Source organism: Oratosquilla oratoria, chromosome 13 (genome assembly GCF_046742065.1).
Source record: "Oratosquilla oratoria isolate Oo_2021 chromosome 13, ASM4674206v1, whole genome shotgun sequence".
NCBI classification, from domain to species: domain Eukaryota; kingdom Metazoa; phylum Arthropoda; class Malacostraca; order Stomatopoda; family Squillidae; genus Oratosquilla; species Oratosquilla oratoria.
Window position 1 is genome coordinate 32,740,857 of NC_134789.1, and position 23,889 is coordinate 32,764,745.

The 23,889-nt window shown below is 39.7% G+C and overlaps 1 protein-coding gene across 1 annotated transcript in view; it reads left to right on the plus strand.

Moving 5' to 3' along the window:
• The first annotated feature begins 6,118 nt into the window (after nucleotides 1–6,118).
• Nucleotides 6,119–23,889, plus strand: part of LOC143032210 (uncharacterized) — a 458,897-nt gene continuing 441,126 nt past the window's right edge. The window contains exons 1-3 of the mRNA XM_076196680.1: nucleotides 6,119–6,165; nucleotides 9,738–9,772; nucleotides 9,901–10,293. Of these exons, the coding sequence (XP_076052795.1) occupies nucleotides 6,119–6,165; nucleotides 9,738–9,772; nucleotides 9,901–10,293 (475 nt within the window). The remainder of the gene's footprint in view (nucleotides 6,166–9,737; nucleotides 9,773–9,900; nucleotides 10,294–23,889) is intronic.

Below are 23,889 nucleotides of genomic sequence, written 5' to 3' on the forward strand. Positions count from 1 at the left end.
AGAGACACGACCACAGGGAAAAGAGTGGTCCGGACCCAAGTTTCCCCCCCCCCCTTCCCCCACGTTCCGTTGCCCCGTCAGTTCCGGCGGCGGTCGTGTTTGAAAAGTTGAAAACGCTCTACATTTTCCATTATCCAGCCCCATGCCAAATTGAATTTTCATGAAGCTTTTACACTCAGCAAGGCCGCGCCTCGCGTCGTTTCTCCTACCCCAAAGCCTCCTCCCTCCCTCCCTCGCTCCCTTCCTCCTTCCCCTTCCCTACCGTCTCCTCCTCTTCCTTTCCGTTCCTTTACTATCCCTCTCGTTTGTTTTACTTACTCAGTCCCCTTCGCCTTCATTTTCCTTCCTTTCCGTCTTCCTTTCCCTTCTCTATTTCTTTATCTTTCCCTTTGCCTGCCCCCTGCCTTTTCCTTCCTTTCCCTTTCCCTTTCCTTTCTCTATACATTTCCCATACCTTACCTTTCCTTTCCTTTCCTTCCCTTCCTCATCATTCCCCTTTTCACCTATCTCCATCACTCTCCTTTCCTATTACCATCTCCAGCCCTCCCTCGTCTTTCGTTCTTCTGCTTTGTATTTTGCGGTGATCCCTACTCCTCATCTCCCTTCTTTTCCCTTCACTTCCCTCGCCTACATTTCTCCCACCATTTCCCCTCGTCCTTCTTTCCCATCTACTCTGTCCTCTCCTCTACAGTATAGTCCTCCATCTCATCTATTCCCTCCTATACACTCGCCCTTATTCCCCCACCACCCGTCCTTTCCATTACTCCCCTCCCTTCGCCTCTTCTTCCATCTCCTCCCTTCCCCTACATTTCCCCCCTCCTTTATCCTCCCTCCTTCCCTCCCGTCTCCCCGCCCTTCCCTTCCCCTCCCTTTTCCTCCTCTTCTTTTGCTCTCATCTTTTCCCTCCTCTGTTTTCCTCCTCTCCTATCTTCTCACATCATTAAATCCCATCTACTTCACTCCTTTCTACTCCCTAACCTTATCTTTCTATTGTCACACTACCCTACCCTATCCTCCCTTCTCCAGCCCTCCCTTCTCCTGCTCTCTTCTCCTCCAAGCCCCTTTTCCTCTTTCTCCACCACCATTCCATGTCGTTCCATTCGTTGTTTTGTCTAAATGATAGTTATATTATTATCTATTAATTCATTTATTAATGTATTTTATTTATTTTTTCATTTCTCTTTAGTTCTCGTCATATGCTCCATATGTCGATTCTCACAACTTTGACGTACTTTCCTTCTACTTAATGCATTCTTATGAACCTCCAGATCTTCTTCTTGCTTCTTACCCTCTCGTTGTCCATTTCTTCCATTATCTGTCCACTTATTCCAATTCTCTTTCTTTCCTTTTGTTTCTCATCCTCTTCCTTCTCACCCTATTCCTTCCCTTCTTCTTTCCTATTCTCCTCTTTGTCATTCTCTGTCTCCTTCAGCTCCTCCTCCTCTTCCTCTTCCTCCTTCGTTTCTTCCTCCTCCATCGCCTCCTCCTCCTCCTCCTCCTCCTCCTCCTCCTTTTCCTCCTACGTTTCCTACTCCTGCGTCCTCTTCTGCATTTTCCTTCTCTTTCGCCACCTTGTCTTCCTCCAGTTGTTCCTCCTCCTCCATCTCCTCCTCCTCCCCCTCTTCCATCTCCTCCTCCTCCTCCTCCTGCTCCTTTTCCTCCTACGTTTCCTACTATTTCATCTCCACTAATTCTTCCTTGTCCTCCTTTTCTTCTTCCAATCCTCCTCCCCCCACTCCTCCTATTTCTCCTCCTACTCTTCCTCCTCCCCCCTCACACAGAGTCTTCATCTACTCCATGTTCTCACATCTGTCCCTCTCCGTCATACGTTCTTCTTTCGCTCGGCCGTACTCATTCTTTGAGCTGTTTTTTTTTTTTTTCTTCTTCTTCTTCTTCTTCTTCTTCTTCTTCTTCTTCTTCTTCTTCTTCTCAGAACCATTATCTCCTTATCTCGCACCTCTTTGGAGAATTTGACTCTGGTTTTCTCTCGTCTTTTCATATATGTTTTACTCTTTCCACGTCTTTTGTGACTTCTTTCTCATCTTCTTGGACTTGTTTCTTATTCTCCTCTATGACGTTTTTTTTGTCGTCATTATTTTTATGACCCATTCCGTTTTTCTATCACCTCACACTCCCCCTCTTTCCTCTCTCTCTCTCTCTCTCCCTCTCTCTCTCTCTCTCTCTCTCTCTCTCTCTCTCTCTTTCTCTTCTCTCTCTCTATCTCTTCTCTCTCTCTCTCTCTCTCTCTCTCTCTCTCTCTCTCTCTCTCTCTCTCTCTCTCTCTCTCTCTCCTGTCTTTATCTTTCTGTGTCTGCTTAAGTTGGGCTTAGTTTTCATATTTCGCATTTTCACCCAAATCTTACTATTTCCTTTTTTTCTAGTTGTTGGTTGTTGTTTTCCTCTTTTATATTTGATCCATCCATTCATTCATTCCCTTTGGCCCGAGTACCTTTCCTGCATCCCAACCCAACCAGAAGCCTTTAGCTTTGTTCATATATTGTCTTGATACTAACAGGGTGGTTGACGAATGGAATAAACTTAGTAACCATGTAGTAAGCGCTGAAACTATCAGTTGTTTTAAGAAACGATTAGACAACTTTATTGATGGGGATGACAGGTGGTGATGGATACGGAGCTGCCTAGTGTAGGCCTTATGGTCTCTTGCAGTCTCCTTCATTCTTATGTTCTTGTATTCTTATATGACCTTATATGACCCATTCCACTCTCCGTATTCATCCATTGGCACACTACCATCAACTTGGTCTATCACTGGTGTTCCCCAAGTTATTCCATCCACGAAAGACTTAGTGTTACCTTCCAACCATGGTGTGGTAGTGTCTTCACCTAAACTATACCCAGCAATACATTTCTCAGATCGGGCACTGTCTCACAGTCTAATCCACAGGTTCTCAAGCTTTATTGTTTAGTGGCGCACTAATGACATGTCTTGGACTTTGACGGCGTACCAACTCTATAGTCATTGTAGTGTAACTTTGGTACCTATTCCAATGACACAGAAATATACACTTGGCATAATATTAGTATGAATGTGTGCATGCATGCGCTTGTAATATTAATTGTTATAATAATAATGATGATGATGATGATGATGATGATGATGATGATGATGATGATAAATTTAAGTACACATACCTATCCATAAAAACTACGCGGAGCACTTAGGGGATAGTCACGGCCCACAGTTTGAGCATCACTGGTCTAATCCAAACTCTATGCGCTACTTTCCACCACGCTTTGCACTCCACGCCCCATCCGTGTTCCATGTCTGTAGTAATCATCCCGATTCTGAGTAACATTCTTCGTTTCCATTTCCTTCCCGCTCCTCCTTCATTTCCTCCTTCCCCTTCCCATACTCCGCATACCAGTGGCTTGGAGATAATGTTGTGCCACACTCCAGATGGTTTTATTCAGCTGACGCCTGGATCTCATCCTGTATCCATTGTGAGGCTTTCTTAGCGTCTTTACTATGGTGATGTTCTGTAGTGAAACTACTGATTTTTTCACTTGAGGTGGAGAACTAGACTGGGATACTATGAATTATATTACGTCCTCCCCTATAACCCCCCCACACACACTTTCTTCTCTGGTTCGGTGTTACCCTAAAGGTACATCGTTATTGTGTCGATCCCAGCACTGAATGAAATGGTCTGGTGTCAGTAGGAATGAAATGTGTGAAAGAATTCATCATAGCGAACTCGTGATGGCTATGACGAAGTCTTTTCTCTTTTGTGGGTTGCCCTTTACAGTCCTTGGTCATCCTGTTCTCTCCCTTTGTACCTTTTTTATATATCTTTTGATAATACATTCTGTACCCAATCCTTACTTTAGGCTTTCCAGTCTCGAAGTCTCCTCTTCTTTCCTCCCCCTCTCCTCCTCCTCCTCCTCCTCCTCCTCCTCTTCCTCCTCTTCCTCCTCCTCTTCTTCATCATATTTCACTTCTTCGGCCTCCGACTGCTCTTCCTCCTTCTCATCCTCCTCTACTTCAACCTGTCTTCAACTCTATCCTCTCATACTTTCCTTCCTTCAGCTCCTCCTCTTCATCCTTTACCTCTTCCTTCTTCTCTTTTTCCTTCTCCTCCTCCTCCATCTCCTTCTCCTTCTCCTTCTTCTACCTTGTTTCTTCATTTCTTTTCCCATCTCCCACAATATTTCCTCTCCTCCGCAATCTTGCCCCCCACTTTCCGAATATTCCTTATCCTATGACTTTCCCTCACACTCATTTTTCGTATTTTCTTTATTCTGTTCCTTTGCCTCTTCTCTGCCTCTGATTACTTTCCCTTCTCTTGTCGTCCATTCCCTATCATTCCATTCCTCTCATTAACTTTTGCCGCTTTTATTATCTTCCACCTCCCTCTCTCCCCCTCCCTCTCTCCTCCTCCCTCTCTCCTCCTCCCTCTCTCTCTCTATCTACTTAACTACTTACCCACTCAATTACTTATTATTTTCAATCCTTCCTTCCTTCCTTCCTTACTTCCTTACTTCGCTTCCTTCTCCCTCCCTCCCTCTCTCCCTCCCTAAAGCCTTCCCATCTATGTATCCATTTCCTATTTCCCTCCACCTTCTGTCCTTCTTTCTTTCCTTCTTTCCTTCTCTTCTCTCCTTTTCCACTCCTTCTCTGTTTTTCATATGACCACCACCTCCACCCCCACCCCGACCCCCCAATCATTCCGCCACAGTCACACCCTCTCTCCTTCCTTCCTCGTCTGTCATCCTCGCCCCGACCTTTCAACATCTATTTTCACATTTCTCTCTCTCTGTCTGTCTGCCTGTCTCTTACTCTGTCTCTCTCTTTCTCTTTATCTCTCTCTCTTTATCACTTTATCTCTCCCTATATCTTTATCTCTCTCCTCTCTCTCTTTCTCTCTCTCTCTCTCTCTCTCTCTCTCTCTCTCTCTCTCTCTCTCTCTCTCTCTCTCTCTCTCTCTTTCTCTCACTCTCTCACTCTCTCCCCCTCTCTCTTTCTGCCTTGGTCGTCTTCTTTCTGGTTTTCTTTTCCACCTCTTGTTATTCCTCGCCTGTTTATTGTATTTGAATTTTGCTTTCATCATTCTACATCTCTATTTCTTCTGCTTTTATATGTAATTCAATTCTATCTAGTGCTTTCTCACCGAGTTCCTTCGTTCGGCGCAATTTTTGTGATTTTCATTTTATCATCTTTTATTTTTATTTTATTTTTCTTATCTCCGCTCTGCTTTGATTATTCCACTTTTATGAAAGATTTCGTTTAAAGATTCTATCTCTTCTGACATATGTATCATCTTTACATTTAATAGAATTTGTGTGTAGATTGTATACATGGGAGCATTGGACACACACACACACACACACACACACACACACACACACACACACACACACACACACACACAAACATATACATATCTTATTATTATTTATCATTATTTATATTTTTTTTTACAAATTACTAGTATTTATCGTTTTTTTATTTATCGTTATCTATTTATCTTATATATTTATTTATACAATTATTACTTTTTCGCATCCGACCTATTTAAAGACCAAAAGGACTTCTGTCAGCATGCCTTTCCTTTGTAATCCGTTGTAATATATATATATATATATATATATATATATATATATATATATATATATATACATACATATATATTCATATATATATATATACATATATATATATATATATATACACATATATATATATATATATACACACACATATATATGTATTATACACATATATATATATGTATATATATATGTATATATTTATATATATACACACACACATATATATATACATATATATATGTATATATATATATATGCATATATATACATATACATATATATGTATATATATATACATATATATATATATGTATATATATATATATATATATATATATATATATATATAATATGCACACGGACGCGCATCTCACCATGAAGGCACACTCTTCCGTAAATATACGCTCGCACGTATACGCTGGTACGCACTCTCTCCAACCTCACCCACATAGACATTATCCCGTACACACAGTTGCGTACACAGGCTCGCAGGCATTCAAACATAGAGCCATCGACTCCAGCAGTATGAAACACACACGTGAGTACAATGACGTGTACGCTGACACGTAATACACACCACGAGAGTGTACACATGTAAGTGTATCTGTACACAGCCGCTTACACTTTGGTACTTTCTTTTTGTGTTCTTCCTCACCTCCCTTCTTCTTTCCTCTTCCTCCTTCATTTTATTATGCTTCAATTTTACTTTCATCTTTCTTTTCATCTTTCATCTAATGTAATTTTTATATCTTTTTTCGAAATTCATTCCTTTTGGTATTTGCGAAGAAGCGTTTTCGTTATTACATATTTCTCTCCCAATATTATGTTTTGTTTCTTCTCCATACCCTCGCGTTCGTTCTCGTTTTTTAGTTTTTCTCATAGATTGGGATTATTTTTGTTTTGCTTTTATTCCATTTTTCTTCTTCCCGTTTTCTCTTTTTTTTTCTTTGGCTAAGAAAAATTGTTTCAGTCTTCAATTTGTCTTTTGAATGATCTTCATATGTTTTATTTTATTTATTTATTTGTGTATGTGTGTATGTGTGTATGTGCGTGTGTGTGTGTAGGATTCTCATTACCATTTTTGTTTTACTACATACAACAGCCCCCAATTTTTTTAATGGAAATTAATTGTGATATAGTTGTAATTCATATATACACATTGAACACGAAAACACACACACACACACACACACACACACACACACACACACACACACACACACACACACACACACAAAACACTGTCTTGGATCACGTGTTCAGCTCGTAATCGGTCAGCTGTTACCTGCTTGGATTAGAGTTCTGAACTCGTATATAGACCGACCTGTAGGCAGTGTTATGACCATCCGACGCACATATCCTGTCTCCTTGATTAAGAACAGTTATAAGAACTTTCGGGCTGTGAGTGGTGTCTTTAAGATTTTAAAGGGAATTGACAACATCAAAAGTGACAAAATTTTCACATTGAATGAGAATCAGACAAGAAACAATGGTCTCAAACTGTCCGGAAATAGATTAAATTTGGAAGTAGGTAGAAACAACTTTGCCAACCGTGTAGTTAATGAATGGAATAAACTTCCTGCACAGGTAGTGCAATGTAGTTCAGTTCGAAGCTTTAAGAATCATTTAGATAAATACCTAAGTAAGATGCTGTAATGATTATAATTTATCTTATATTATTTGTTTTTGTTTTGTTATCATTAGTCTGTTTGATTCTCATTTATTATTAGTTATATGTCAGTTTATTATTATTTACTACTTACCTGTTTGTTTATTATTTAACTATACTTATGCATTTATTTATGTATTTTATTTGTTATTTACATTATTATAGTTTTTATTTATTGTTTTATTATTAATATGATTTTTTTTTCGCATCCGACCTAGATATGGATCAAAAGGTCTCCTGTCAGCATGCTCCGCCTTTGTAATCCTTTGTAATCAATCTTGAGTCTACTGTATCTTTGTGCGTGCTCGTGAGTGCGTTTTTGTGCATTTGCTTATGTGTATGTGTGTGCGTGTGGGGTATATGGCCGGACCTGTGCTATTTTCCGTGTTGTTTTTTACTTCTTATTAAGGATACTCTACGATAGCCTCGATTCTTAGTAGAGTAGTTAATAAATCAATAGATGAAAGTATGTGTACTTACATACATATGTACGTGTGTGTATGTATGTATGTATGTACTACAGTATAGATTCCATGTCACCAGTACAGTTAGTTGACTGTGGATCGGAATCTCCCATATAACCACTGTGATTCATGTGGTACTGCAATCGGGAATACGTCTTTGCAAGGGTTGCAACGGTACTCACTGAATTTGTAACTTCAGAAAGCTGCGTTAGCAATCGAGTGCTTTGGTGACTGAGCTGTAGACAGTGATACGGTGTGTCAATCCACGCTTCGTTTGATCCGCGGTTAAGCACTGTTGAGCTTGGTCCGAGAGTGGAAGGGTGACCGCTTGCAGCGTCCGGTAGCCGCAGGCGTGTGTCAAATAGTGGTTTCAGGATTTACTTTTTAACTAAGGAATAACCCAAAATTTGTATTCATGTTTGTATGTGTGTGTGTATATATATATATATATATATATATATATATATATATATATATGTATGTATATATGTACAATATATATATATATATAAAGATAGATATACGTACTTATATATGTGTATATGTTTATATATATATATGTATGTATATATATATATATATATATATATTTATATATAATCTGTTTTCCCTAAAAAAGCGTAGACTCAGAGGTGACTTCTTACAGGTCTTTAAGATTCTAAAGGGAATTGACAACATCAAAAGTGACAAAATTTTCACACTGAATGAGAATCAGACAAGAAACAATGGTCTCAAACTGTCCGGAAATAGATTCAATTAGGAAGTGGGTAGAAACAACTTCGCCAACCGTGTAGTTAATGAATGGAATCAATTTCCTGGAGAGGCAGTGCAATGTAGTTCAGTTCGAAGCTTTAAGAATCGTTTAGATAAACACCTGAGCAAGATGCTGTAATGATTATCATATATTTTATATTATTTGTTTTTGTTTTGTTATCATTTGTCTGATTCTCATTTATTATTAGTTATATGTCAATTTATTATTATTTACTATTTACCTGTTTGTTTATTATTTAACTATACCTATGCATTTATTTATGTATTTTATTTGTTATTTACATTATTGTAGTTTTTATTTATTCATTTATTATTATTATGATTTTTTTTCTCGCATCTGACCTAGATATGAACCAAAAGGTCTCCTGTCGGCATGCTCCGCCTTTGTAATCCTTTGTGTGGTTGTGTGTGTCTGTGTGTGTGTGTGTGTGTGTGTGTGTGTGTGTGTGTGTGTGTGTGTCATTACAGTAAATATTTATGAGGAGGTCGATCCCATGGAAACGTTTGTTCTAAACGAGATGATTTCGTCCCATCCTTATGTGGATCGAAATGCAGGTTAGCTTTTATTGTGCAGCATTTCACACGATGAGGCGGTTAGCGAAATTTGTAAAGAAACAAAAAAAGATAATGAGAACAGAAGGAAATATCGAGACGATATGTGAAACTGAACTTGCCATCATATGTGATTCAGTGTCCATGTTTTCCTACATTGGCTGTCGTGAGCGGGATCGAACTCCGACTTCATGCAAAGTTATCAAGATTCGTGTTTCATTACGGTCACGATAGTCAAATTACTAATCACTATGTCACTGAACAATTATATGTGTGTGTACTACTACTACTACTACTACTACTACTAATAATAATAATAATAATAATGATAATAATAGTAATGATAATAGTAATAATCACTGATTGGTTTATCGAGTTAAGAGATATGGAGATCCACAGAGTATATACAATCTGTGTAAATTTTAGAACTAGTTTGAGTACATAATGTGCTAGGAGCTGTTGTCCCCACATATGGTGTGTTTGCTGTGACCACAGCGTGTGTGTGTGTGTGTGTGTGTGTGTGTGAGAGAGAGAGAGAGAGAGAGAATGGAAGTATAAGAGATATGCAGTTAGTGACAGGACTGATTCCGAGAAGAAGGTAGAGAGAGAGATAAGACATATATCCTTCACATTGAAAGACGCACGCGCGCACACCGAGTCCTACCAGTGTTTGTGTACTTGACTTGTATATCTGTGTTACAATGCAGGGCCAGAAAAGAAAAGGAAGAAGGCAAAGCCAAAGGTGGATCCAAGTCCTCGTAAAACCAAAGGGCTTTCATGTTTTATTTGTAACTTCCTCCTTCTTTTTCCCTCTCCGCTACCCATGAGAGCGGTCTAATTCTTTTTCTTTCTTTTTTTTTTTCTTCGCAGACATCCTGGCTCGGGCTGCCGGTCTCTTGAATACAACAGCAGCGCGGTCTCAGCAGACGCAGCAGAATGCCCACAACTCCACAATTCCTATCTCTTCTTCGACATTTCAAAATACCTCGAGCCAACAGAGTCTAACCTTTACTCAGAATCAGCAGACGGGAATAGCGCAAAATGTTCCTCCTCAGTCATATCCGGGTGCCATTCCTTCGGGTGGTGGCGGAGGAGGAGATGGGAGAAGTGGCGCTGTACCCTTGCCGCACCCACCAGGAACACATTTCTCCCAACAACACCAACAACCTTCCCAAACAACAACAACGCAGTCCACTGCGGCTACGCCTTCTTCAGGAGACCCGAGCGGCGGCACACTCTTCACGGGAGGCGGTTTCATACCGGGTAAGTAGTTCTGTGTCCTCAGTCCGGTCGTGGCTTTGACCACGGAATGCACGGTTAATACTTCCTCGAGGGTGAGGGCAAGCCAGCCTCGAGGGGGAAAGAAAGAAAGTCTCAAGGGGGCCAGCAGGACGCCTCGAGTGCTGGCCTAAAACTCAAATGTGGCTGTGCTCTGGAGGAGGACCACCATATGAGCCTCAGGAGCCGTGAGTCCAACGACTTGAGGAAATAGTATTTGTGGAATGACCTTACTTCATGCGCCATTGGGTCCCTTGTGAGGTTTCTGCCAGAAATTAGATGATTTAGCTCTTCTTTTGTTCTTCCAGGCCCTTTCTTTTCTTCTGAGAACCGCGGCTCTGCCCGTGAGATTATATGAATATACGAAACACTGTTATATATGTATGCATAAAACTATATGGCGTTGAAAGACGGTATGTATTTAACATATAGAAGCGTAGATAACTTTAGATTACATACGGTCATGTTAATCCTTTCACTACGTTGGCGCCTTTACATATTTTATTCTGGCTAATGGGAAGAAGAATCGAGACAAAATGGGCCCCAGATCGATCGAGACCCCATCTTGTCTCAGCGATGGGGGAATATTTGACTTGCAGCCGATGTATGGGTTCGAAAGACCATATATGTGTTTTTATGCTTATATATTTCTCTTTTAGGTAGTAAAATGACCTGATCTAAACCATTACGCACTGTAAAGGCCGGGGTCACATTGTCCGGCCCAGCTGCTGCGGCTTGTTGTTGGATATTATAGCAAAGCCTCCCTTATGAGTCATTAGACTCGAAAGGTTATATGAGAGTATTTAAATCAAGGGGAGATGGTGGTCGTTATATCAAGTCCTGTTTATTATTATTAACTGGTTTTATCAAGCTAAATGAACTTGCCCATAATTTTGCCGCATCCGGCGCCTCCACATAGTGTGACACTGAAAAAAATTAATGAACAGACTGTGTTCTGGTTGATGCCAGGCGATATTATTCAGCTGAGGGGAGCCTCAATGTGATGAAATTACATAGGCAGTATATTTGTGCTAATTAAAATCATAGTATACCTCTGCGTGCAGTGTAGCTAAGCATGCAGATCCATACATGCACAGATGCATACGACAACACACAAACACACACACACACACACACACGCACGCACACACACACACACACACACACACACACACACACACACACACACACACACACACACACACACACACATCCAAGACCCTACGAATATTGCTCTTTTTGTGTATGCTACACTTAGAGAAATACACACACACACACACACACACACACACACACACACACACACACACACACACAAATGTATATATATTTATATATATATATATATTTATATATATATATAATGTATATACATTTATATATATATAATGTATATATATATATATATATATATATATATATATATATGTGTGTGTGTGTGTGTTTTTATATTTTTTCCCTGTTGCATACCGGCCTTCTTATTTCTATATATTGTTGTCGAAAAACTTTTCTTTATTTCTTGGTATTCACGTGCGGATCTGATCCATTGGACTTGTACATGTTTCATACCCGAGGTGTTTACAACCTAAAGAGGCGCCACCACCATTCCTAGACGTAAACGCGTGAAAAATGGCAGAGGCACCATCGCGCTCCAGCCACATTGCATCTGAAGAGGCCAGGCACGTTTCCAAGAACTCCACCACTCTGGAAGGAGAGCTGCCCGAAGAGCCTTGCGTTCCTTCATTATGAACAGGATAATACGCAGCCCAAGACAAGGGGCCTCTCCTGTCTCCATGACTTTTGGTCGCTTACTCTCTCATGAGTGAGGAATGAGTACTTGTATGCACGCCAGTACCATGAACTACTTACATACACAGACACACACACATACACACACACACACACACACACACACATATATATATATATATATATATATATATATATATATATATATATATATATATATACAGTAGCGGCCAAAATATAAGGGTAAGTGAAAGCATATGTATTCAAATGCATATATTGAAATTAATACCCTACACAAGAACTTCATATTTTGTATACAATTAGATATACTTTATATCTATATTGCTTGGAAATTTGAAGCTTATGCAACTATACAAAGAAAGTTAGTAATTAATAAAGAAAAGAGTGTGTAATTTCTTGCGGTCAAAAGTTAAGGGTATCTTAGAAAGAAGGACTTTCTATGCTTTACAAGACTTTCAAATCAGAACCGCAACATAAAATTAGCGTTTAAAATATTGGAACCTCAAACTTGTAAACATGGCTGCTGATAAACGACGTCCGATGTTTTCTCAAGATAAACAGAGGATTGTTGATCTTCATAGCAGAGAGGATAGGAAGGTCTGTGAGTGTGGTGCAACGCATTGTAGCTCAATATAAATCAACAGGATCAATAATTTCACCACCTAAAACTGGTAGACCACGCAAAACCTCAGTTAAGCAGGACCGTCTTATGGTAAGGTTTTCACGGAAGGATAGATTCAAGAGCGCTGCAGAGATATCCCGTGAGTTAAATGCATCTTATGACTGCGATGTGTCACGTAAAACAGTGTCTCGGAGATTAGTAAGTGCTGGTTTGAATGCCCAAGTCCCTGCATCCAAACCATTGATATCCAAGAAGAACCAAAAAGCCCGCCTGAAGTTTTGTATTGAACATGTTGTCTTGACGGAAGATCAGTGGTCAAGCGTTTACTTCAGTGATGAATCTAAGTTTAATTTACTTGGTTCAGATGGCAGGAATTATGTCCGACGAACGACTGGCGAAAGATTGTCCGTTAAATGTGTGAAGAAAACTGTGAAACACGGCGGAGGAAGTGTGATGGTGTGGGGGATCATCTCTGCTGCTGGCACTGGCCCTCTTGTTCGCTTGCATGGGAAGATCAACGGAGAGGTGTATAAACAGATTCTTCGACAGCATGCCCTTCCATATTTGAGATCTTCAAGGGTTCAATGTCCCATATTCATGCAAGATAATGCTCCTTGCCACACTTGCAAGAAGGTCAAATCATTCTTTACTGAAGAAGAACTTTATGCGATGAACTGGCCTGCTCAAAGCCCGGATTTAAATCCAATAGAGAATGTTTGGAAAATAATTGGTGAACGGGCACAGCGAAAAAATCCAAAAAATCAAGATGAACTCTGGAAGTTCTTGGAATTTGAATGGAGCACTGTTACTCCATAATTTTGTAGGAAATTGATCAATTCATGTAGCAACAGGTGTCAGGAGGTGATTGACAATAAAGGATTGTTCACCAAATATTAATGTTATTGCTATTTATCTTTTAAAATAAGTTGAATTTCATTATTTTCTAAGCTACCCTTAACTTTTGACCGCAAGAAGTTACACACTCTTTTCTTTATTAATTACTAACTTTCTTTGTATGAGTTGCATAAGCTTCAAATTTTTAAGTAATATAGATATATTGTATATCTAATTGTATACAAAATATGAAGTTCTTGTGTGGGGTATTAATTTCAATATATGCATTTGAATACATATGCTTTCACTTACCCTTATATTTTGGCCGCTACTGTATATATATATACATACACACATACACACACACACGCACACACACACACACGCACACACACACACACACACACACACACACACACACACACGCACACACATATATATGTATATGTACATATGTGTGTGTATATATATATATATATATATATATATATATATGCATGAGAAATCACATAAACTCGTGATTCTAAATATGCGGAAAAACCACCAAGGTGGTTTTTATATATATATATATATATATATATATATATATATATATACATATATATATATATATATATATATATATATATATATATATATATATAATATATGGTTGATGCCCCATGCAATTTTCTTCAGTGCAAGGGCAGAGCAGATTTAGAACAAAATGAGGGTCTTGATCGATCGATGCCCCAGTTTGTCCAGTCTACTTCCTGAAGGGGTTATCACACTGGGCTATTGCCCCCCCCCCCCCACAGCCTATCTTTAATCTCCATATGAGTAACTAGAACATGACTTCGCTTACAGAAATTTAGACCTCTCTAAGAACGTTTCAACAATATGTCTAACATTAGTATATGTTTGCAATCTCCTTGTTCATCATTCAGTTTTGCTATATATGACGTAAAGATAATTTGCGTTTGGAGGTTTTGAAAAATAAAATATTATAACCGAAGTCGTTTTTACTCGAAATCTCAACAATATGCGCTGGTGAAGCCCGTGGAAGCTCAGTGTGATAATCCTTTGAGCTGAATAAGATCATGTAGCTCCAGTATGAACCCTGCATTCTAGAGGAGAGGTTTGAATGGCCTGGGCAAGTGGCAGCTACTTTTGACCGCCGACATCCAATCAGGGTCTTCGTTCTTACGAGGCAGACTCCAAGACGAACGCTGTGAAGTGGCATACTTTACACGTGTGTGTATTTCATCAGATGGTTTTCATCCGGTCTTTCCCAAAGACTCAGATTTAAAGGAGTCATGAGTCAGTGAACTCTCCACGACTGCAGGTGTGCCACTGAGATGAATAAAATCGCCTGGCGGCACGGAGGAGATGAAGCTTTTCAATTGAGAGCCCGTGTCTCGTCCAGATAACATCGTTTACCGCTGTAGGGGTGATCTTATAGAAGTATTCAACAAGGGTGATGCATACAGGGTCATCCTATTAAGACAGCAGGGCAGGATTCGCAGTAATGGATTTCAAGTGGACAAATTTAGATTAGGAAATAGGCAAGAACTGGGTTACCAATAGAGTGTTTAACGAATAGAATAGACTTAGTAGCCATGTATTGATTGTTTTAAGATAAGGTTAGATGATTTCATGGATGGGGATGAAAGGTGCTAATGGACATGGAGCTGCCTTGTGTAGGCCTTATGGTCTCTTGCAGTCTCCTCCATTCTTATGTTCTTATGACACAAGTTCTGAAACGCCTGTGATTCTAACCAAGCAAATGCGGCTTCCTTTGCTTCTTAGATTTTTTTTTTTTTTTTTTTATAAAATTTATTAATGCAATAGTATTTATCACATGCTGTTGGGTGACCGAGCGTCTCAGGATTTTTATGTACTGGAAGAGTGCTCCTCTATTAATTCCCATGATTTTTCACACTCATTTTCATCGTCCCCACTTGTGCTAGTTGGCACAGCAGTGGGCAAACATGACATATGTATAATATATGTATGTATATTTGTGTACGCATTTCTGTTTATTTATGTATGTGCATGTACGTATATGGTACAATGGAGAAAACCCCTGAACTTTTCTTTGAGAATATGAAGATATCTGTGTGTACATTTTCATATAAAGTCAGGGGGACAGTTTTGTACATATCTGATTCATATTCGGATTTGACATATATGATTATATTTGTATATTTAAGGCTTCACTGGCCAAAACAAGATCAGCTTCGTTCAAGGGAAGATACTTTGCGGACTTCTTTTCATCTTCTCTCTCTCTCTCTCTCTCTCTCGCTCGCTCGCTCTATCCTTTTCTTTTATTTCATAAGTTCAGCTCTACTCCTTTTATTTCTGTTGTTATCTTTTATTTGTTTTTTCATAATTGATATTTTTTCTTTTGAGGGATATATTATTTCGATATACCCTTGTTTTCAACTATACGATATTGTTCATTTGTTTCACATGTTCCTTTTATAATTCAGATTGTGATGCTCACACAGTCTTAGAAGTACTTATGTGGTTATGCTGCTATATTGACATTCTTTCTCGTCATATTTTTCGTCTTTTATTTCTTTTCCTCTTCCTTCTTCTCCAGCTCCTCATCCTCCTCATCCTCCACTCTCGCTTTCCTATTTGTCTTCCTTATATCTTCTTCATTTTTCTCTTTTATTTCTTCTCTTTTCCTCTCTCTTTCTTAGTTTGTTCTCCACTTCCCTCACTTCTGTTTTCTGCCTTTTCCTTCTTATGATTTCTCTTTACTTCCCTTCTTCTCTCCCCCCTCCTCTCCCCTCCCCTCCCCCTTCTTTTCCCTTTATTTTCCTTACTATTCTTTCATCTCCCCTCACTTCCCCTCTCCCCTCCTCTTCCCCTACCCCCTCTCCCAACCCTCTCCCTTTCCTTCTCCTCCCTTCTCCCCTTCCTTTTTCTCTCCTATTCACTTCTCTCCCTTCCCATCCTTCCCCCTCCCCTCTCCCCTCTCCCCTCTCCCCTCTCCTCTCCCCTCTCCCCTCTATTCCCGTCCCCTCCCTTGCCTTCCCCTCATTTGCAATCCTTGTGAAACCCGCCTGCTTCTGTCTCAGATTAACTATTTCTCCTTTTGATACAACTTTTTATACCCGTAACGTGGACCAGAATGCGATTGTGACTTATCAAACGTTCTACAGTTTTTAGTTTCGATTTAGTGTTCTTCGTTTGCGTAGAGTTCATTTTGTGTGCTCATGATCACACATTTGAGATGTAGACTTGAAATAGAGACATAGAAAGGAAGAGGAAAAAGAGAAATATGTGTAAAGAGATTAAAAGAAAGCAAGAAGAAAAAAAAACGAAATGTATACAGAGAGAGTGGAATGGGAGAAAGTTAAGAACATATGAATAAAAGAGGCTGCAAGAGACCATAAGGCGTACACAAGGCAGTTCCATCTCCTTTACAATCTCTAATCCCTATCCATAAAGTTATCTAATCTTCTCTTAAATCAACCAATTGTTTCAATTCGTTAACCACTGTGTTGATAAACCAGTTCTTGCCTATTTCCTTTATCTAAATTTGAGTCAGGTAGAAGGTGTCAAGAATAGCTGGTAAACACTGCTCTCCCTTAAATAGGTGGCAGATTACACCAAACATTTGTTTAATGTTATGAAAAATGTCAAAGTATTGCATCAAAACATAAGGCAAATTAAGACACACAGCAAAAATGTAGGGAGAGAGGGGAGACACAGAGAGTCAAAGTAAAATCAAAGAGAGGTAGAGAGAGACGAGGTGGTCAGGTCAGAGTCAGTCAGAGTCAAGGGAGACAGCGAGTCAGTCAGTCATAGAGAGAAAGATAGTGGTGATGAACCTACGCCAGGAGGCGCTGAGTAGCTGCGGCCCAAACTGCCACCTTTCCGCTATGCGCTTGGGTATTCGAGAAGAGTGCGGGATTCGAACCCACAACTAAGCGAATGCGAGACCAGCACGCTTACGATAAATCCACCAGCGCACATGGAAAGCTGAAGAAATATGGGAAGAATTTGAGCTATCGCTCTTCATAATAAAAACCAGCAAGAATTGGAGAGGAAGAACCAAAATTGGAACTACTCTTCATTGAACAGCCGAAGAAGAAAAGGAGTCGAGAGAGAGTTATGGGAGTAAAAAAGAACCAAGGAAAATCTTGGAATCATTGGAGTAGGAAAGGCAAGATATTACCCAAAACAGAAAGGGACCACACCCATGGTGACATGAGAAAACGAGAAGAAAAAAATATAGGGGAAAAATTGTGTATTTATTCATTAATTTATTTTTTCATTTATCTATTTATTTATTTATTTGTTTGTTTGTTTGTGTAATTATTTGAAAAAATGAAAGAAGGTCCATGTATTTGTATGAATGGCGGATATAGGACTGAGATTATCCAAAGAGAAGAGAGAGGTAGGAACCTTGTTGGTTCATCAGGCTTAAACTCAGTGAGTCAATGGCATGTTTTCGTGTTTTTTTATTCGGTTTTGTGCCAGGATTTTATTCAGCTCATCTTGTCGACAGTGTAAGAGTTGAAAATTTTAAATCCTGGTAAACCACGCCAGTACTATTTGTCTTTATATCAAGACCTTTCCCCCATATAAGGGGGGTAGCCAAGTCAAAAGGAATGTAACCCACTCCCACCCATTCCACACCACGGGCTCGAAGCCCGTGGGAGTGATACTGTACTCCCCCCCCAAAAAAAAAAAAAAAAATAATAATAATAACAATAATAATAATAAAAGAAACATTCCACTACCATACACCACCCTCCCCCACCCCCTTGCATCTTAGCTCCTTATGGATGACGGGTCATCCCTGTGTCCCGCCTACTGCCTTGGGTCAGAAGCAATGTAGTAAGACAGTTTTGTACAACTGGGTTTCATAGATGAAAGCTAAAAATCTGCGGTTTTATTCAGCTCAGGGTCGACCCAGGCGTTGGATGGGACAAGTCGAAAAGAATCGTCTGAGGTCTTCCAGAACTAAATCCACGTGTGACATATAGAGGGTTAGCGGCCCCCGCTGACCGGAAGATCGCTATCTGCATTAGGGTTAAGGTTCGGACGCTTCCAGGTGGCGTCTTGCGCTAATCAAGGCGGATTACTCGTTTGTAGTGAGCAGACGTATGTCAGAAGTCTCACTCATGGGCTTAATCTCATACGTAGACAGGCTTAGAGACCTTAACTTACTCTCTATGAAAAGACGTTGAGAGCAGGGTGATCTGATAGGGGTATTCAAATGGGTCAAGGACTTAACAAGGGTAACGCAGGCAAGATCATCATAATAAGACAGTAGGGCAGGACTCGTGATAATGGATTTAGATTGAGCAAATTTAAGTTTTAAGAAGGAAATAAGCAAGAACTGGTGTATCATCAGTGGTTAACGAATGGAATAGACTTATTAACGATGTAGTGAGTGCTGAAACAATCGGTTATTTTAAGAAATGGTTAGATGATTTTAAGAATAGGGATGAAAAGTAGTAAGGGACATGGAACTGCCTAGTGTAGGCCTTATGATTTCTTTAATTTTCTTCCATTTTTCTGTTCTTATATAGTACAGTAGCATATTTCACAGATCTATGACCTGGCTCTCACCAGACAACCTTGTTCAGATAAGGGAACTTGAGATAATGAGTTCGTGATTTACCTCGAGTTTGTTCCTCAGGTGGGGAAAGAAATGTGTCTGGTGTGAACCACCAGGGCAAAGCTTTGTAAAATTTGCTATCATGTCGAAAGGATTAAACTACTTTTTAAGCCACCCAACAGCTCATTTTCGCAGCATGTACACTTCTCAACCCATCAGTGGAGTATACACCATGTCCGCCTTCACACTTCTCCATCAGTCCTAGGGATCATCCAAAGCGGACTTTGGGTCTGGCTGTACTGTTTACAATATAAGTAGGATTTATAGATATTCCTCGAGTTACGAGCGAGTTAACGTTCCGAACGGCCGCTCGTAACTCAAAATGTTCGTAAATCGTTATTCAACATAATAGGGGCACTTAAATCTACATATATAAGTATTATAAAAAGCAAGTACATGTTTTCGTATCCTAAAACACATTGTTAAAGATACATAAAACAAAAATGAATTGTAATGATAATTATAATAATAATGATAATAATAATAATGATAATTTAATGTTGGTTTTCTTTCTTTGAAACTGGTAAAGTAAGTTTGTGGTAATAGATGGCTTGCGGTCCTCTTCGTTCGTATGTTCGTAAATCGAATGTTCGTTAGTAGAGGAACGTCTGTATTAGGCACAGCCACAACCTTTGTGATTGCCTCCTCGGGTTTGTACGTTCCAGGTCATCCCACTCAGTCTGGGCTTTATGCTTAGAGGTAATAAGGTTGGTAATAATTGTCGCGAACTTTTAATTTCTCAGATTAGCCGACAGATCAATGCCTATGAGAATAATCGGGATAGTGACGAGTCAGCTTACATGCGTGATTGATTGAACTTAGTCGTGAGTGACAAGTGAGACCACATTATTTTTATGGAGTATGTTTGGCGGTCGCTTTGGTTTAACGTCGCGAAACTCCTCCTAATCAGGAGGCTAGGACGGTGTCCTTCACAAGGGACCGTGTGGCGTGGAATCTAATAAGCACCCATGGTTAATTCGCCGGCAGCAGGTTTCGAAACGCCATCACCTCGACCTTCGTTGCAATTATTAATAATCAATAGTAACGTGTTCGAGATGAAATATTTAGAAGAATGGTCGGGGTCATGAGGAGTGAGAAATATGGAAGTGAGGAGATCGGAGGTGGAAAGTGAGCTTATTAATAGTGATGATTATAATTATGTTAACGACGGGGAAAGATGCCAATAGAGTACAGAATTGGCATTGTTGCTCTTTTAACTTGATTGATTAAAAGTGACCTATGTCTGACGTACGAGTATACGCGCGCTCTCCAATCAAGTATCAATAGCGTAACATAAGGTTTCATATCCTCGGTTACACAATTAATGTTATGTCTCTTGTGTTTTATCAAACTTATATATATATATATATATATATATATCTATATATATATATATATATATGTATATATATATATATATATATATATATATATATATATATATATGTATATGTATATATTTTTTTTTGTAGACACTTAAAACATACGAACTTAAGAACGAAGGAGACTGCATGAGACCATAAAGCCTACACTAGGCAGTTCCATGATATTTGTCTTGTTGATGTGTATTGTTCATATGGGGTGTGTGGCTATACATGACACGAGTATGCATACATATACAGTGTACATATGCTGTTTGTGTATATGTATTTATGTATATATATATATATATATATATATATATATATACACAAGAAAAATATGGGATCAGATTCTCTTGTATACAAGTAGCATACAAGACAGCATTCTGACAGTTGATAATCTTCTTATTTGTATTTTCAAGGTTTCTAACAATGATCCGGTCGTCCGGTCGTTCGGCTTGTGAGAGACCTTGAAAATACAAATAAGATTATCAACTGTCAGAACGCTGTCGATTTCAATACCACTGGAAGTTAGTGACATAGTTTGGGAAGGTGTGCGAAAGATGGAAGCTGGAGATAAATGTGGGTAAAAGTAAGGTGATGAGATGTACAAAGGGAGAAACTGGCAGCAGACTGGAAGTGAGTATTAAGGGAAAGAGACTGAAGAAAGTGGATAGTTGTAGATATTTGGGTACGAATGTGACAGGAAAGGGAGGAGTGGGGGTGGAGGTAGAATGTAGATTGAGAGAAGCGAGTATGCCTTGGGGGATTAAAAAGTGTAATGAGAAATAGACATTTGGGAATGAATGCTAAGAGGAGATTGTATGAAAGAGTGATTGTACCGACAGCACTACGGGGCAGAAACATGGAACCTAAGGAGGAAGAGAGAGGGAGTTTGAATGTGTTTGAGATGAGGTGCCTGAGAAGTATGATAGAGGTTACTAGGCTGGATAGGGTGAGAAATGAGGAGGTGAGGAGGAGAACAGGGGTGGAGAGGGAGTTGAGAGATAGGGTTGATGAAAGAGTATTGAGGTGGTTTGGACACATGGAAAGAATGAGTGAGGAAAGACTAGTAAAAGAGATGTGGAAGGCAGAGATGGAAGGAGTGAACATGAGGGGGCGACCTAGGGTGAGATGGATGGATGGGGTAAAAGGGGCATTGGGAAAGAGGGGAATATATGTTGAGGAAGGACGGGAGGGAACAGAAGATAGGGGTGAATGGAGAATGGTTGTGTATGGATGATGCTGTGATACATGAGGGGGAGTGGGTGAGGGAGTATGTATGAGAAATAAATTGATGCAGCCTGAAAGGATTTCTCCCAATCTTCTCCTTTTCTGCATGAGGGGACGGAGAGGTCGCCGATTAATGAAGTGGCCTTTCTGTGGATGTGCTGTGTCTTGCGACACTGCTTCTGACCCAGGGCAGTGGACAAGATGCAGGGATGACCCGTCATCCAGTAGGGGCCAAGATAAGAGGGTAGTGGAGTATGTAGGGGATGGAATGGGTGGGATTGGTTTTTATGCCTTTGTTTTTTGGCCATCTCCCGTGTAAGGGAGGAAAAAACCTTTGATATATGTATATATATATATATATATATATATATATATATATATATATATATATATATATATATATAATGTATATATAGATGCGTGCACGTATGTACACTATATTTTTTCACATGATCTATATCTGCGTTTTACCTAGATTTTCCCTCCTTATGAATCCATTTTTTTCCCTCGCAGAGCTCCTTAATGCCTTCATCTCCATGTAGGTCCTCCTTGAGATTTGGTTCTCGTCCTCCTCCTCCTCCTCCTCCTCCTCCTCCTCCTCGTCCCTCTTTCATGCCATTGTTTTTCTTCCATAATCATTTACTGTTTAAATATGTCTTCGGGCCCATTTTTCTCTCCGCTTAATCGAAGATGATGCAGTTTCCGTGTCCTTTCCTCTCATCGCGATTTCTCCGTGTCCTTCTCGTGTTTCTTATTCTGTGTTTAATTCCCTGTTCTTCCTCATCATTCATCAATTCTTTTCCATTTAGTATTTATATATTTATTCACTTTCGCATTTTATTGTATTGCTTATTTGATATCTTGATATTTGTATCATTGTGTCATGCTTGAGTTTTTCACTCCTATTTCTTTTCTATAACTTTATTACTATTTGTCACTTATCATGATTTAGTCTTTTATAATGTCCCCCTCTTCTGAGAATCATTCTTCCCTCCTCCCCATCTATCTTGGTTCCATCCTATAGAGTGGTTGACGAATGGAATAGACTTAGTAACCATGTAGTGACCACGGAAACAGTTGGTTGTTTTAAGAGAAGGTTAGATAACTTTATGGATGGGGATGATAGGTTGTAATGGACAAGTGACTGCCTAGTGTAGGTCTTATGGTCTCTTGCAGTCTCCTTCATTCTTATGTTCTTGATGTCCTCTTTTCCCTACCCTTTGTCTTGTTTTGATTCCTCTTGCCATTCTTACTCGTTTTAATCTTCCTTCACCAGCCCAATACCCTCCTCTTATCCCTCTTCATCAACGCCGTCATCGTTGTGAGGAGCCATCTCCATGCCCATGTCACGTGATTTGGAGTGATGGCGTCAGGTGATGCCACGGGCTTGATGTTATAAAGACGAAAAATATTTTTGTTTCACGTCTTTGGTGTGAACAGTCGATGTGACGAATGAGGTCACGTGACATAACGATGATACATAAAATTACATCTGATATGTCATAAGAACATAAGAATGGAAGAGACTGCAAGAGAACATAAGTCCTACATTAGTCAGTTCCATGTCTCTTACCACCTGTCATACCTATCCATAAAGTTACCTAATCTTCTTTTAAAATAAACAATTGTGTCAGCGTTCACTACATGATTACTGAGTCTATTCCATTTGTTAACCACTCTATTGGTCAACCACTTCTTCCCTATTTCCTTCTTAAACTTAAATTTGTCCAATTTAAATCTATTACTACGAGTCCTGCCCTATTGTCTTAACATGATCACCTTGCCTTCATCACCGTTGTTAAAGTTCTTGACTCACTTAAACATCTGTATCAGATCACGCCTTACCTCTTCTTCTTTCCAGGGAGTGTAAGTTAATGTGCCCAAGCCTACGTTCTCGTTCAAATCCCGTCGTCCACGGGCGACCACTTGGTCTAGATGCCCAAGCATACAGGGTAAAAGTACCAGCTTCGACTGAAGCTAAGCGCTTCCCAGTGTAAACTCTCCCAACATCATTACATCATCTTGCATCCTTAGTACCCCTGCCTCTTCGCCTTTCCAGAGAATGTAAGTTAACGTGTCCTAAGCCTGTGTTCGTATGCCAAAGGGCGTGGCAGACGCTCTGAGTGGCGCAGTGGTGA